At 39.1% G+C, this 16,032-nt stretch overlaps 1 protein-coding gene across 1 annotated transcript; it reads left to right on the top strand.

The window, feature by feature from the left end:
• Positions 1-8,177: 8,177 nt before the first annotated feature.
• LOC140928493 (uncharacterized) lies at positions 8,178-15,502 on the top strand. Its single transcript, XM_073378245.1, has 4 exons — positions 8,178-8,385; positions 8,543-8,663; positions 9,334-9,378; positions 12,596-15,502. Exons 1-4 carry the CDS (start codon positions 8,300-8,302, stop codon positions 13,604-13,606), a joined length of 1,263 nt encoding a protein of 420 aa, XP_073234346.1. The 5' UTR covers positions 8,178-8,299; the 3' UTR covers positions 13,607-15,502.
• The last annotated feature ends 530 nt before the right edge of the window (positions 15,503-16,032 follow it).

The following is a 16,032-nucleotide window of genomic DNA, read 5'->3' as shown; positions in this document are numbered from 1 at the left end:
GAGATTACGTAATGAACTTTAGAAGAGTTATTGCAAAATAAACGTCATGTCTTTAGGCAGGGGCAGATACAGTGAGGACTGTTGCTAGTTACTTCCAAAAATTCACTGTTAAGTTAGGCAGATTTATTGGCTACGGTTTAAAAAGTCGGTCCCATCGCATGGAGTAATGGTTCATTATTATGCAAAAATGCTAAAAGCACTCCAGAATGTTTTCTCAAATTGTGAGCAATTCAGTAAGCCTCACGTAATATGAATCATAACACATCAATATCAATTCGGAATGCTGAAAACATCAAACCTGTTTCCGAATACTTGCATATTAAAATCTAGCCTGGTCATGATCGGGACACGGAGCCCTCGGTGCTTAAATTTAATCTCGTCTAGTTTAAATGGCATGTTGAAAAACTCGGCCCAGGGGAAAACTTGGCGAAGCGTTGTACAAGAATTTGAATGTACAGATCGGTCCAACAACACTTTTTAGCGAAAAATATCAGTCGTGAACAGTTTTTTTTGCTCAAGTGTGGCTCTGTCAATGGTCGAGACCGGATATATACAGTACAGTAAAGTTACCTTCACTGGCAATACACCAAACGGCTGGCTTCAATACAAGGTATGCTGCTAATTTGAACAAACCCATGTACCACGACAGTGTCAAAGGAACTAAGGTAGAGCTTTTAAACATGATGGTGTTAGAGATAATAGACAGAACTAAAATTACCTTTAGTTCTATTCATATCAGTGATTACAAGCAAGTTTGAGTCCTTTACATCGTGATGAAGGCCAGGTTTTAAGGGGACATTCAAGGTCGACCACTTATATTCAGTTTCAGTAAAGCTTTGTTTCTTATAAACGATTCCTGTAGCACAAGACTACGACTTAAGAGTGAATTTGTGAAACAAGTTCGGGAAAGCAAGAAGAGGACAAATTCTTTCACTTCCTCTTGTGAAAAGTGTTCAAGAATTTCTTATTCTTAATTTTCAATGATAGAAGAAGACGTAGGCGCATATTAATCCCAAACAAAGAAGTCATCGCGGTAAAACTTACTAAGCGTACACGGACTAAATAAGTTTACAGGTATATTGTTTTATTCAAAACGAGTTTTGTCTCAAACTTTCAAGATCTTTCTAGTTAGGCAAAACATGCCGATGGCCAATATTAGAGAAGTCTTAGTAACAGTCAATAAAGCTGTAGTTTTGTTGTCATGCCTTTTGTGCTTATTCGTACTGTGCTGTGCAATGAAGAGAAAAAATGTCGTTATAAACCATAGTCACTCATGTCAAGAGACAGTGAGTATCACTGGGAGTATTCTGCAAAGTTTTATTTCTAGCAATCTGCGTAAGTAAAGGTAGTTTAAAAACGGTCCTCACTAGCGACTCAAGTACAAGCAAATAAGCATGGGAATAAGCACGCAATCACAAGCCTGATAAGAACTGAAGCATATTTGAGCTACACCCAACACTGTTTTTTTTTTTCCACTTCTGGCCCTTCTCCTCGTCCTCCGAATGTTGTTTATCGCAGTTAACTCACCAAATCTTGCACACCAACATTGGGAGGACAAGACTAGACGGCAAAGTGTCCTAACAATTTTGACTGAGACTGTAGCTAGGAATGAAGGCCGTGACGTAAGCATAGGAAAACGTTAAAGGGTTTGATATTCTTGTTTTCCTTACCAGCGCATAAGCTCCTTATGCTCAATTATGCTTATGCTTGCATCCCTGGTGACGACTGACCATGATGTGCCTACAAATACGAAGAACGCAAGGTTTTGATATTCTTGTGTTCCTCACCCGTGGGAGCACATAAGCTCCTTATGCTCACTTATGCATATGCTTGGAACTAAACCCTTCAATTCTCTCACAAACGTAGGTTTTATTACACAATCAAAAAGGATTATGGCCGCCCTGCTTAACTAGATCTAACAAGAAAAAACTCTTCGTGGAAATTAGCATTAGTGAAACTAAGAGTAAGCAGTCACAAACTTAGGATTGAAACAGGAGATACTACATTATACAATGATCGGCCCCTGTGAAAGGCTAATTTAGTCTCTTACCTGTAAAACCATTAAAAACTGCCATTGAATAATTATGAAACCCATCCTTTACTAGGTTCCCCAAGCTATTCTTCTTTAAGAGATATGTTCTTTACTAAAATGGAGCGTGATGAATTCAGCAATTGACAATATTGTAAACATTCAATTACGTTTATATATCATCGTGCTTCTTTATTGTGTATAATTGAGCAGTTTGAAATAAGTATAATGATTTATTTAAAATTTATTTATTTTTATTTTAAGTTATTTCCAGAAAACTGTCATCCAAATAAAGCTTGTTGTTCAGTGTTGTTGTTGCCTTCGTCGCTAGATATAGTGAGGACCAGTGTAGCCGCTTAGTGCCCAAAATGAACCAGATCGGAAAAACAACGATCCGTTCTTTACTAGGTGGTAGCAAAGTACACTCAAATTTAGAGCAATGCCCGAAGTTTTTCTTCCCTTTCTACGCTCAAAAACGTTATAAAACAGTTTTTAACTAGTTTATACTAACTTGGAGCAACAGAAGAACACCGTTAGTGAAATTTCATGAGTACCCTTATTGGAGACTGATTCACTCGGTTAGTACCTAGTTGTAGCACCATCCCGATTAATTCTTGGTCAGACACTGCCCTTAACTTTAGTTCAGCTGTGTTAAACAGTTCGTCCTCATGCGTTACTTGTAGTGTTTTGTCAACACAAGTAAGCAACAAGGTTTTCGGTGTTTTTCATCTAAACTACCAGAATCTATCCGCAGAGTCTGAGACATTGCAATTGGTCAATGCATTTTAAATTGCCCACGATTGTCAGTTTTAACGGAATATCGTGTTCGCCGCAAATTTGTTCAGTCGCGACTGAGAGTTTCTGTTCCGGGGAACACCCACAGAGAAATGCTCCAAAAGAATACTTATTGTAACGGCGTTATAATGCTTTCAGTTAAGTACTTGATTTACTGAGTGTATGATAGTTACTTTAAAGTCATTCTGACTCCATTTATTTTGTTGAACAAAATCCTATTAGGTTAAGACTTCCTTAGAAGCACGGAGAAGAAAGGCCATCATGCTCCTAAAACTGTCAAGTGTTTCAGTCTCAAAGTTGAACACTGGGTGGCCTCATGCCAGTCTGTTATGAGTTCCAAAACCCTCGCATGGTTCAAGAACATCCCTGCCTCAAAGTTAGTGACTGGTAATACCCTAGATTGTAATCGGTGCGAAAGTGAATCGAACGATTTTCAGTGCTGTTACACTTAAATCCCCTACCATCCATCCACCATCAGTTGACCGGACATTAAATAACTTTAGCTTTTTTCCCTCACTTGACAATTTAAAATTCCATTACTACTTCTTTAAGAAAAACCTTGAGAGCAAATTATAATGCAGAATTATAAACCGCATCCTTAGCCGCTTCCTTCTTAGACATAAAACTCCTTACCCCATAGTCCCTGGAGGCCTAATTATTCAACCTACAGTTTCTAGTTTCTTTGAGTTCTCCTCGCCGCTTTTTCTGGTTTATTATTATTATTATTATTATTATTATTATTATTATTATTATTATTATTATTATTATTATTATCATTATTATTATTATTATTACTTTTTACAGTTTTTTTTTTCAAGTTATTTTTTTAATATTTTGTCCGACCCGTATTGTTACTTCTTTTGTGTGACAAATATTGTGTTGAAAAATAGCATTTAAAATATATGAGAATGAATCTGCCTGCGCTGCGTGCAGATCAGTATTTCCAGCAGAGCCAGTCGTATCATAGAGCTGATTTCCTCTAAATAGAAATTCTGTCTGAACAATAAAAAAATAAAAAAAATAGAAAGAAGGTCGCGACTGAAATCAGGATTACGTAGCATTTCTTAGGCAATCGTATATGAAAGGAACCTTTTACAAAATCACTCCCAGTGATTTTTCAGAGTTTCGTGACCGACTAAACTGTAGTTACTTTCTTTCTTTCCCTTTTTGTTTAAGATTCGCACACAGTGCTCAGCGCAATTAGTGCTCTTTATATGGAGGACCCGTGGAGAGAATTTTAAATGAGTCTAGGCTTATAATAAGAGAACAACAGCTTGTTATGCTGCAATAGGAGGATTAGTGGAGCACTGTTTGTCTTTGTCTGCATGGTAGAAAGACCGCTCTCCGTCGTTTAATCTCGGAAGTAATTAGAATTTACTGCTGATCCTTTTACGTGCTCTATTAAACCTCATAAGTATACTGCTGAAAGTTTCTACAGGATGTGAGGTCAGCTGATGGGTGTTTGGAGCGGTGTATATCTGATTGTGGGCTTTGAGGCCTTCGGGTATGGTATATTGAATAGGTTATGGCAGGCACCACGTCTTTGAGACTGCAGTACGAAGAGAAAAAGAACGTTTATCGTAGCACAATTATGATTACCCACTATGAGTACTTTTGATAATGACTTTAAAGCAACTACTACCGAACCTCAAAAGCGGGCTGCAAGGCCTTTTCGAGTCTGTGCGTGGAACAAAAAACATCTACTGATGACTCACGTTATTGGCCTGTCAGGACAGTACAAAAGTTAATATCGTAACATTTTTTCACAGAAAAATGCCGGAAAACTTTTCTTAATTAGATTCGCATCATAGTTTAAATCATCGGAAGAATTAAACCATGAATACTAATCATTTATCAAGCTGTGACTATTATAGCTTAGTAACAGCGAGTTTTTAAGAAACTGGCAAGGTCAAACCAGTTTTCCTAATTTGAAACTATACAGTCTTGATGAAACTCCTTTTTGTCCCATGTAACTGACGGCTCCGGCCTAAATCACTTCTTTTCCCCAGCGGGTAGAAAAATGCCTGGCTGGGCATACGGATCACTCAGTTTGTAGCCAAAAAACATTTAAAATTGTCGCTGTTCAAAGCCGGAGTGTAAATAACGGTCAAGAGCACTCCCGTTGAGTATACTAGCTTATACTTGACTTAACCACTCTTCTAAAAGATCACCTCACGGGAGGCGTAAGACTAAATCTTGTTTGAACACTAAGATAAACAATGTGTTAATGTTGGACGATAGAGTAAACGACCCCATTAGTAGAAATTTGCGATTTGGTTTTCCACTTTGATCGAGATTTGGAAGTTTTATGATAGTCTTTGGTTAAAAGCCATAACAACTGACTTTAAGTCCGCCGTGTCGTACTGGTGAGTAGTTTTTTTTATTATTATTAACACTTTTTTTTTCTACAGTGGGATGAATTTAGCTTAATCCTCATAGTCCTCCCTTGGCGTCGGTCATGAAGAGGTCGGAGTAATCTCAGATTCCAGCCTTTTTTAACTGCATAACATGAAATCCCGTCGGTGTAATCTTTCAAACGAAACCTTTCAGACGCAACAGGACCTCTTCCTTATTTTCTCAATGTTATTCAAATTAATGTGCTGCGTTTTCTTCAATTTTACACGTCGAATGGTTGGTAAATGAGGTATATCCCAGTTCATTCATGATCAACGCCTGTTTACTGATAGAAAGCCAATTAAATCTAACCTCCACGATAATCCAAGATTAAATATAACTAATAAAGAATTGAAACTATTCCCTTATTGAATTATCTATTGCTAAAGCATGATTGAATTGAAAAGCAGACAGATTAAGGGCAAAATTAAGAAGGTCAATTAACTTTTACTGACTGCGGAATAGAAATAACCTGCCTAAACACACTGACTAGCTCTGAGGATTTAACCGTTGGTCAAGTGACCGACGCGAGGAAAACAAGAGAAAAACATCAGCAAGTGCTCGAAATAGATCCACGCTTGGACCAGTTTTCAGTGACTCAGGTGGTCAAGCCCGGCGCCCGCTCATAAATGTTTACTTAGAAAGAGCGAGGTTATAGAGTCGGTTACATTACATTTGCGTTCTCTAAAGTAAAGTAAAGTAAGTAAATTGAGCGCTAGACAACAAACACTGAACACAACTTAATTATTTCTTCCGCAAGTATAAAATCTCCTCTTCTGATCTTCACTCGGATCAACAACGATAGATAAGCACGGATAATTTGAAGTGAACACTGACCGCAATAAACGTCTTCCTTTAAATCACTATCGACAGAGCCTGACTGACTTTAATATAATGACTTTAATATAATGATCAACAATCACACTGGCTGCATCAAAAATCAACGCTTTAGTTGAGTAAAGGCGATTCTTTGGATGCGAAGGGGAAGCTTGCAAGCCCACGTATTACATGAGAACGACCGGTTGGGTGGTTTATTTTGAAATTCTCAGGATGAGATTACCTTTTAACCCCTGATTAGCTTTGAACCACGAGCCAAAACTTAACGTGACTTAACCACTTATAGTGGCTCACATCAGAACCGACCGGCGCCAGCTTGTGTAATAACGGTTTTAATGAAAGACTTGATAAGTGGAAATAAAAGTGAACTTCTTGATGTGAAGAGCCAATGTTCTGTAACGAGGTCATTGAAAGACTTTAGCAACTCCAGTCAAACTGGAAAGCTCGCTGACCACGGGGTTAACTGACTTTCTCTGAACTTGGGTAGGCTGCTCCATGCGGTTACTTTTGGAGAGCGCTACCTACATGCATCTAGGCGTGACAAGCCTTTTAGCAGCATTACCTGACGACATTGAATGATGCCGATGTTTGTGTACTGATGGCGTGAAGGTTTCATCAATGTTACAGGTTTGATCTTAAGCCTCAGGACAAGCTGAACAAATGAGGCGTGACCGGCATTCTACAGCTAACTCGCGGGTCATCCCCTTCATTTTGGAAAAAAAGTCCAAACTTTGCAGACAGAGAACGCACAAATAAAAACGATACTTCAGGACCACACATCCGAGCCTCCCCGCAGACGTCCTTTGGGGTTCGTTTGTCACACAAACGAACCCCAAAGGACGTCTGCGGGGAGGCTACACACATCCGAGATTTCGCGATCCGTCGGAGTTTTCCCCAACACTACGATTTTAAAGAAGGTTCTACTCACAACCAGGAGCCGATTACTGTCACAGCCCCTTCCAATCGTACTCTTGTAACTCTGTTACCAAGTTTTTCTTTTCATCGTAAACTGAACTTTTATTTTATCTGGGTATTTACCCTTGAGAAGTAAAAAGGTTATTTAAGAAAAATTACGTGATGTGCGGCGGAATGGAAAATCGTGACTGACTGTTGAGCAGGCGATAAACGTGACGACGTAATAAGCCCAGGTTGTTAAGCCAACGTCACCGATGTGCCAGTATTTAGTGAAGTTACCATATCTGCAACAAATCAAACAAAAATAGCTCAAGGACGTCAGAGAGCTTGTCCAGAGGGCTGACTAGAGAAGAAGAAATATATATTAGAAATAACAGGACTGCCGCAATATGCTATAAAGCAGATATTTGGACAATATCACTTAATTCACTGAGGTCTCTCATGTCCAAGAGGCCATTTGACAATATTTCAGATATCCAATTAAGTATGCCGGATGTATGACCACTAAACAGGTAACTACAGGTATGTTGAGGGTGCAAGAAACTGTGTTTTGGCCCCGTTATGCCGTTTGAAGTGTAAAAAGTCATACCTAATTGGGCGTAGAGAACATATTCATACATTATTATTGCTGATGTGTAAAGTGCTTTTCCGGCCCTAATTAACGCTTAGACACTGTTTGGTGTTAAGTGATTAACTTAGCCCATTTAAAGGCCATTATGGAGGCATCAAGGTGTGGCGTACCGATAAAATCTTTTTTATTTTCATTCAAGAACATAAGAAGCGTTGACCTTTGATGTTAAAACTATTATTTATAATCATAAAGCGTGTTTGTCTGTTGTTGCAAACCAAAAGAAAAATTCCATCAGTTTCAAGAGGAATGGTGAATTAAAGCAAAACCCATTTCTGCTGCTGCTGGACAAATCGTTTTGATTTCACCCAACGGCTAAAAAAAAAATTCAATAAATAAACTTGCGTCCTCGGTTTACTAAGATGTAATTAGTGAACAACAGTCTTTCATTGAGCCTGGATAAGCTTTGAATACACCAAGTGCAAAGACCGCGTGAAATGAGCTCTAAATTGCCCGCATTCAACCAATGCTTTTATGAGTCTATTTCCGGTGTTTATGGAACTGTTAATTATTTACACAAACAAAAGATTGTACAGGATGACAGTTTTTCCCATCGCTCTCTTGCGCTATCAGCAGTTGAGTGATGGGGGCACGTCAATCTCCTTATCCAATCAACTCGCTGCGTGTTTAGTACCTTCGAAGAGCTCGCGAGACCCAAGCTTTCAGTCACTTGTTATTAGACTGCCGTGAAAGTTGTTACGATGCGTGTCCCACTCTTTCAAGGACTTGTTGTGCTATACGTCGCCTTTTACTCGTCTGTTATCTCGCATGCCTCCAAACGCGCGGGGTAAGTGTGCGACCTATCATTTTTACTCAACATCCAGTCGCGCGCATTTCTGACCGACCGGTGTCCATGATGTAGTTTTGATGAGGTTTCAAGTGATTATCGCGTAATTCGTTTCTAATTTTTACTGACCTTGTACAATTTGCCCGAATCTCCAAAGGCATCCCAAAGAAGCCAAGTTAACTCTGAAACCAGCCCGAGGCCAGCTTATGTTGTCTTCTGGGAAGATTAAACTCGGGGAAGTTTATCTATCAGGAATTGGTGCTCTTCGCGGTGAGAAGGTAGGCAACATTAACGATCTATTGTAGGTCCCTGTGATACAATATAGCAATAAAAGCAATCCAGTCGTGGGCTCCCACAGCTTAACAAAATGAAGCAAGCAATTATTTCTCTTTTATCTTGTATGTTTGGAATTCTTTGATTGCCGTATACCGTCATATTACCTCAATTTCTCAAGAGCTTCGTGATATGATTGTAGTCATTGTAAGCCGATATCAACAAATAGCTACGTAAACTTCAAAGTGTTCCCGTTTTGGAATAAAATAAAAATATTTCGTTTAACTCCTAAAATACGGTAAAAGTGAATGTGATTAAGTAACACTCACACAAGAAAACGCAAACTGGCTACTACTGCTAATCAATACTTTAGAACCCTGCAATGTTATTGGAAAGAATCTAAGACACAAGAGCCGATCGGAAAAGCAGGGGGAAGTGGTTTTTTTTTCTAAAATCATCGTCTTCTACTCAGAAAAAAAAATTTGCCTTCATTAAATAGCACCAAGTTTCATTTTGCTCTTAATGTTTCCTGTGTCTGTGATCGTGTTGCACGTACATTGGATAAAGGGAACTGTCAGCGAGGTCAGTGAAGTTTTACTGTCAGCTCGTGCAAAGCTAGGGAACGACCCTTTGATACAGACTCTCTTAGTATTTTCTCATATTTCCATCTTTTAGGGTGAACAAGGACCTCAAGGAGACAAAGGCAGCCAAGGGCCTAAGGTAACAAATTTAAAGTTTTCGGCAATTTCATTGGTCATCATCAACAGGAGCAAAAAAATTTAATACTTATTGAACAAATTACCATCAGTTGGTATGAGGTTTGTTGTGAGCTTTTTGAGCAAAGGTAAATCAGGCACTCCTTTCTCTGAACAAAAGCTATCAGCAACCGTCGGAAAAGTAACAAGCGTACAAGAATATCACTTACAGCGGTCACAAGGCAGATGCAATCTTCAGTGGCCGGCGACCGCCGCCGGTTATTTTTGAGGGGGCGCAAACTTGTCGCAGGGACTCCTTTGTTGACATCTGAGCTGCGAAACTCTTAAAAAACATTGAAGTGTTATCGCTCTATCTCAAATATTACCTAAAGCAAAATGGAATTAACTGCGAGCTCTTCTTCCCTCTCAGAAGTTGAAACGCATAACAAAGGCACGTTACAGTATCATGAAAACCGCTGATCGTCCACAAATTGGTCCATGACAATGATTTTTCATGTCGCGTGCAATTGGATATACTTGGTGGAAATAAGCCGATAGATGTTGTTTAACCCTTCAAATCCCTTTACTATAGATAGTTAAGGCACCTGTATATCATTAGTTAGCTAAGCATTTTAAATCGGCTTCGTGGTTTTTTTAAACATTAATCCTTGCGAAAATAACTATTTCTGGCGTTAGGGAATGAAAAGGACCGTGAAGAATTTCCTTCTTACGGAAATCTAGGATTACTTCCCACGGAAATGTTCATTTGAAGATTTATCTTTATCAAGACAAATTATTTTTCATATGGTTTCAAAATGTTATATTTGTTACCGATTTGCCAATCTCTTTTTCACATGTAGCCTGCAATGAAGAAGATATTGTCTCCTCTTTTCTAATGGAAATTCGTGTCTATACGGTATCGACGAATAAGCAATAACACTTGACGGATACTTGTAACATACATTACCCCACCACTGTTTCCCATTGTTTCCTTCCGTAGGAATTCGTGTGGTTTAGAGTATAATGTTTATCTGCCTGACAGCTAAAAAACAAACTCTTCATGTTGTTTTGACTCTGCCTGCACCAGGGTCGATGATAGTAACTGTAACGAGGTTTCCTCCACTTCCCTTGTAACTTCCAACAATGCAAAGCAATTTTGGAAAATTTTATTTAGCTCTTGTTTGATGAAATATAAGCACTGCTAGGAAAAAAAACAATAAACAGCCCCGAGTTTTAAAGGACTTTCTTTCTATTTTTTTCCCTGAAAACACAGAACAGAGAAGCTCAGTGCTGCATCATAGTCTTTTACAATTCAAAAATTGGTGTGTATTACTGAGAAACAAAAAGTGCGTGCAAACAGAGGTTCAAAACGATCCTTGAATGCATGGATCCACAATAGGACTTAAGTAAGAGGTTTGCGGAAGGTTACTGGAATTACACGACATGCTCAATAACTGACTCGAAGAGCAAACGAACTCGAAGCGGAATTCCCCACTGACAGGGCACTTGCGAGGGTTTACAATATTAACCGCTAATACAGGGATTTATTTTGTCTTCTGTGTGGCCTCTTATGTGAAGAACCTTATTTGGTTAACCCGTTGATGTAAGTCTCAAAAAATCAATCTCTTCTTTTTAAAATTCCTTTAAATAAAAAGTACTGAGAAGAAAACTTCCTACTAGAGAGGATTCTTTTAAATGGTAACACCATAGAATTTCATTCACAGATTTAAAAGTGAGAGTGACAAATAATTTCCCCATAACTTGGTCCAGGAGTGAAGGACGGGTTAAAGAGTTTGGCAGCGACAAAGGTCACACGATCTGCCTCAGCTTAGAACACTAATTCTACCTTAAATGGGCTATGGCGAGGTGATTTCCATTTTTTTTTTGCGTATTGATTCCCTTGGTTTCTTAAAGCAACTTACATATCGATGCATACAACGATTCCAAGGGACATGCTAGGGGCACCCAACGAGAATATAGTTCAAAACCACTTAAACATAGCATTGTTGAACGTATCTTAGTATTTAAACGGTGGATATAGGAATATTTTTATCTCCTAAAAATTTTTCATCTGTTCGGATTTCCTAGCTGAAAGTCTAATGATGCGAAAATTATAGGGATCAAAACTTATCTTTTTGAAAATTTCAGCCAGAAAAAAGGCTCCCTTAAATTCCAGGTGACCTTTTTAGGGTAAAAATCCGTTAAAAATGGGCAATTATACCATTTTTTAGATATTCGAAAATCCTAGGAGAGGCAGGCAAGTAAGAAATTTTACAACAAATGTTCCGAAAAGTCTAGATCTCAAATCGTCTTCCGAACAGATATTTTCCAAAAATTGACGTTGGGTGCCCCTGACATGTTAGTGTTTAATCTTCGTTGAGGATTTGTTCTACTCTCTCTCTCAAGCTATTTATTCTTCTTAGTTCTGGTCACTTTGGCTACTTAATGAATACATTCTGATCTTAAGAGCCATTAGGTATATTATCTCCGGCTACAGAAATGTAAATAAGATATAGACAGAAAGGGTTACGCTTTTGCATCAGAAAAATGACGTTTCAGTGTATGTTGTCATGAAGCATTCTACAGGCAACAAACCTTGTCCAAACCCTTTAACGATCATTTATCTTGAATTTTTTTTAACTGAAAACAGATGCATTTTCTCGTTTGGGCCTTATTTTCCTTTATTTTTCTGAAAAACTGGTGAACGATAGAGGTTATGGCGAGAGGGTAGGTAAGCTGGGCAGAGCAAGTCCACAAACTACAATACACCGTTTCTTCAACTTATCGTGCAGTTCTGCAAGTTTCATTAGCCATTTGGTCGTATTATCAAGAGCCAAAGTTTTAAATGTCCCTTATCCCGTTATATTAAGAAGATACGGTCCCTAACTATCCAAATAAACACGAAACACACAAACGGGTGACAACTTGAAATTGTTTTTTTCTTTCATCAATTTCCTTGGGATGATTACGCCTTGGGGTCATACCTTTTTGCACGCATCCCGCGGAGACACCTGTAGCAGCCATTGAAAGTTTAAACTGGCATAAAGTTACTTTAAAACAAAGATAAAAATTAATGGCTGAATCAAGGACGACATATATCATTGCCAAACCACGAGCCAACAATTTTAGATCAATGAAAGATGATTGGAGGAAGTGGAATTAGCATAAGATGCGCTGTTCAAAAATTGTGGCGACTAATTATTTATTAATTATTCAATTATTTGCTGTCTCCGCGCTTATAGGGTGAGAAAGGAGATAGCTGTACCAGCGCCAGCACCACCACCAGCTACAGAAAAATTGTGACATCAACGCGTCTGGCCTCTGCTCCTTGCAATTCTCGGCTGGAAGGCCAGCTGAGGTACGACAGAGGCAGTGGAAAACTGAACATCTGCAGTCGGAAACAATGGCTACAAGTGCAGACTGTCCTGCAGGGAGAGGTAAATAACTCGCCACCCAGAAAGTCCTGTCTTGACATTTTGTTCAGTGGTGAGAGCCAGGGTGATGGTATGTACTGGATTAACCCACTTGGTGTGGACAACGAACGTAATGCATTTCGTGCTTACTGTGACATGACAACGTCGGGTGGAGGATGGACTCTGGTTGCCAAGATAACCCATGACTACAGCTGGGTGTGTCCTGATAGAGATGGAGCCATGTGTCTTGGTTCTAAAACTGACCCTCTTTATGCGAACTTGTTCCATGACATCCACCAACGGGACAGTGTAGACATGTCTATCAAAAGTAACTCTGACGCTGGAGTCCATTTGAACAACACTCTCATTCGATTGCTCTTCGTGTCCGGCCGTCAGTCTGTAAGGTTCACTTTTGTGGGTTCTGGAAACGGTTGGACACCATCAGAAGACGCTTACGCTGCCTTCAACCCAAGCAAAAAGAACTCCATGTTCGTAGACCACGAGTGGGGAGAATACACTCTTGAAGATGTGGGCTACACCTGGAATATCATCAAACACAGCCGCAACGACAAGAAATTCACTGGCAGAATCATCTGCTGGGGAAACAAGGTCAAGCAATCCTATCGCTTCTATGATCATGGTCTTCACGCCGGCTCACCGGCGTCTGCACACAAGCCATGCTTGCTGGACAATAATGAAAACGAGGTCATGCTCAAGAGCCACTATGCCACCCTACAAGACTCTCCTCTTAAGGCACGCTGGGATATGGCCCAGTTTGGCTTCCTTGGGGCCCGTCATGTGCAGGTGCCCAATAAACGTATTGCAATATGGATACGTTAAGAACTCTGACGGTAGGCCACAAGGTCCTCATCGACAACGTAATTTCGTGAATAACTTTGGTTGGCTAGGAACATCTTTGGAAATATTCTTGTTGTTTGGGACCCAAAAACATGATATTGCAAATGTGATATTGTAATGTGCATTGTTCAAGGAAGACCTGGTAAAACAGGCGCAATTAATTTACAACCATATATTATTACCCTGCAACCCTTATCTCAGCAGAAACAATAATTTCAGTTACTAGTCCCCATGCCATATGTTGAAATAACTGTATCGGATGGACGAACTTTGGATATGTTTCCTGTTAAAATTCCGCACAGAGTTAGGGAATCTTTTACTATTAAATATCTATCCATCATTACGATCCGATGACTAGTGTGGAAAAGTAGTAACAGGTGCTAGGGAAGCAATATCCAAATTTTGCTTCGTTGCAATTGTGACTGAGCTAATGTGAATTGAATTTCTCTGCAGAGTAATCAACTGCAGTGTTACTTTGTTTCAGTTTTGACTTTCTGTTTTATTCCTCCACCGGATTTGTTGAAAGCCTTTATGATCCAGAGAGTACACTAGTTTATGATGTTGTAATAGTAACAGCCTGCGACTGGGCTGGAGGTAACAGATCTTTTTTGCTCCTTCTATGACGTTTCCATGTATTTCAGAATGGCAGCTACACAGTTAGCCGATTGATACGTAGTACCAAACGTCAAAATCGGTTTGACCCATCGATGCAAACCTGTTTTTACGTAATCAAGGAGGTAAGAGGTGGAAAAAAGAAGTAGACATACAATTTTTGAGGTATAACCTTCAACTGAGAAGTACTTTAAAAATTGATGGTTTCCATATTTCTCCTTACAAAGGATTGATCTAGAATAAACTAAAAGATGTTGTCGTTTGCCAGTCAGGCGTGAACAGTTCGAGCCGGTCTGTTACCGTGGTAACGTTTTAATCTATCTTGATGTTTCACCGGCCTTTATCTGTTTATTTACTTCAAAATTTCAACGGCGTGAGCATGTTATCGAGTTATCAGGGAGACGAAAACACTGGTAGGCGCTATAAAAATCATGCTCTCACGTACTTGTTGGTAAGCGTGCCTGGGGCTAAACTGGTCAGTCAACGCTCCTAATACATTGAAACCTGCTGGTGGTCGGCGGCGCAAAAATAAACAACGTATACAAACAGATGCACACTTGAAAGCAAACCCATCTGAGAATAGCTGCGATTCTCTTTCTATGTATTTAGTCAAGAGGTTTCTGTCTGGCGCCAGTGCAGCTTTAGGAACCTGAAGATATAATCTTCTATTAAAAGAAATACAGTATACAAGTGTTAATTGAAATCTAATCAGACCGGGGTGACTGCGCCTGCGCGTCAGGCAGAAGAAGCGTCCAGAAGTTATTCAAATCATATTGACATCTTAAACAGTAAACAAGCCATATTATACTTATCTTCAGCGCCGGCTTCTTTTAAGTTTAGCTATCAGAGAAGCTGATCTTAAAAGCTTTCATTAAAAAACGAAAAAGGGAATTTGTTAGAGGAAATGAGTATTGAATTAATGATTCTCACATTTACAAATGCGCCGACTTCCCGCCCTTTTTGGCAAGGTTGGGACAAAAATTGCGCGCAAGTGCGTCATATTTAAGAGAATATAAAAGACCGCTGTAATTAAATCTTCGTGAGTGAATGTTTATACAGATACCGAATAGGCTCAGTAAATTAATCATGCGGTTGTCACATATTTACTCCTGCCTCGAACTGTACATACTAGAGTTACTGGTGTATTCAAGATAATTAGACAGACGAGTGGGTAAAAAAGCGACTTTTCGTGTGTGATATTCATGTAAAGCTGGTTTGACAGTCATTCTGTATTGAATACTGGATTAAACTGTATATTTAATGTTATGACTAGCTGCCTGAGGTTTTATTTCCATCTACAAACTCCCAGTGCAGTAAACTATCACATGACACATCAGGTCAACGTAATCAACTCTTCTCCACATTGTGAACAAAAAGAGCCCTAAAACATGGGGAAAAGTAAACAATCTAAAAAATAATAACAAAAAAATAAGCTAATAAAATTTGCAAAGACAAAGTGGTGCCACTTTTTACGTCGTATTAATAAACATCACATGATGCACTGAGCTTACATTTTTTTGTCAATTGGTATCCGGCCGTTAAAGTTAATAAAGCTTGTGTTAATATATTTAAGTTGCCGACCTCGTAAATCTGTTGCAAGTCAGCTCACCAGGATTTAACAAAGTCTTTTGTGGTACACCGCCGAGCACGTTTCGACAATTGGAAATTTAAGACGGGCACAATGAAACAAACGGGATAATTGGAATAATCACCCAATTCATTGCAATACAATACACTTCTCCTCAATACTTTTCTAATTCTAATAAAAGTCTCAAAGATGACAGAGAAATAACATT

The sequence above is a fragment of the Porites lutea genome, chromosome 2, assembly GCF_958299795.1.
Source record: "Porites lutea chromosome 2, jaPorLute2.1, whole genome shotgun sequence".
Classification (NCBI taxonomy): Eukaryota; Metazoa; Cnidaria; class Anthozoa; order Scleractinia; family Poritidae; genus Porites; species Porites lutea.
This window is presented reverse-complemented; position numbering and strand designations above follow the sequence as displayed.

Excerpts from the sequence above, each read along its gene's own strand:
- LOC140928493 (XM_073378245.1), top strand. The coding sequence starts at position 8,300 with ATGCGTGTCCCACTCTTTCAAGGACTTGTTGTGCTATACGTCGCCTTT. Across the intron at positions 8,386-8,542 it reads CATGCCTCCAAACGCGCGGG|GCATCCCAAAGAAGCCAAGT; the intron begins GTAAGTGTGCGA and ends GAATCTCCAAAG. Across the intron at positions 9,379-12,595 it reads AAGGCAGCCAAGGGCCTAAG|GGTGAGAAAGGAGATAGCTG; the intron begins GTAACAAATTTA and ends CCGCGCTTATAG.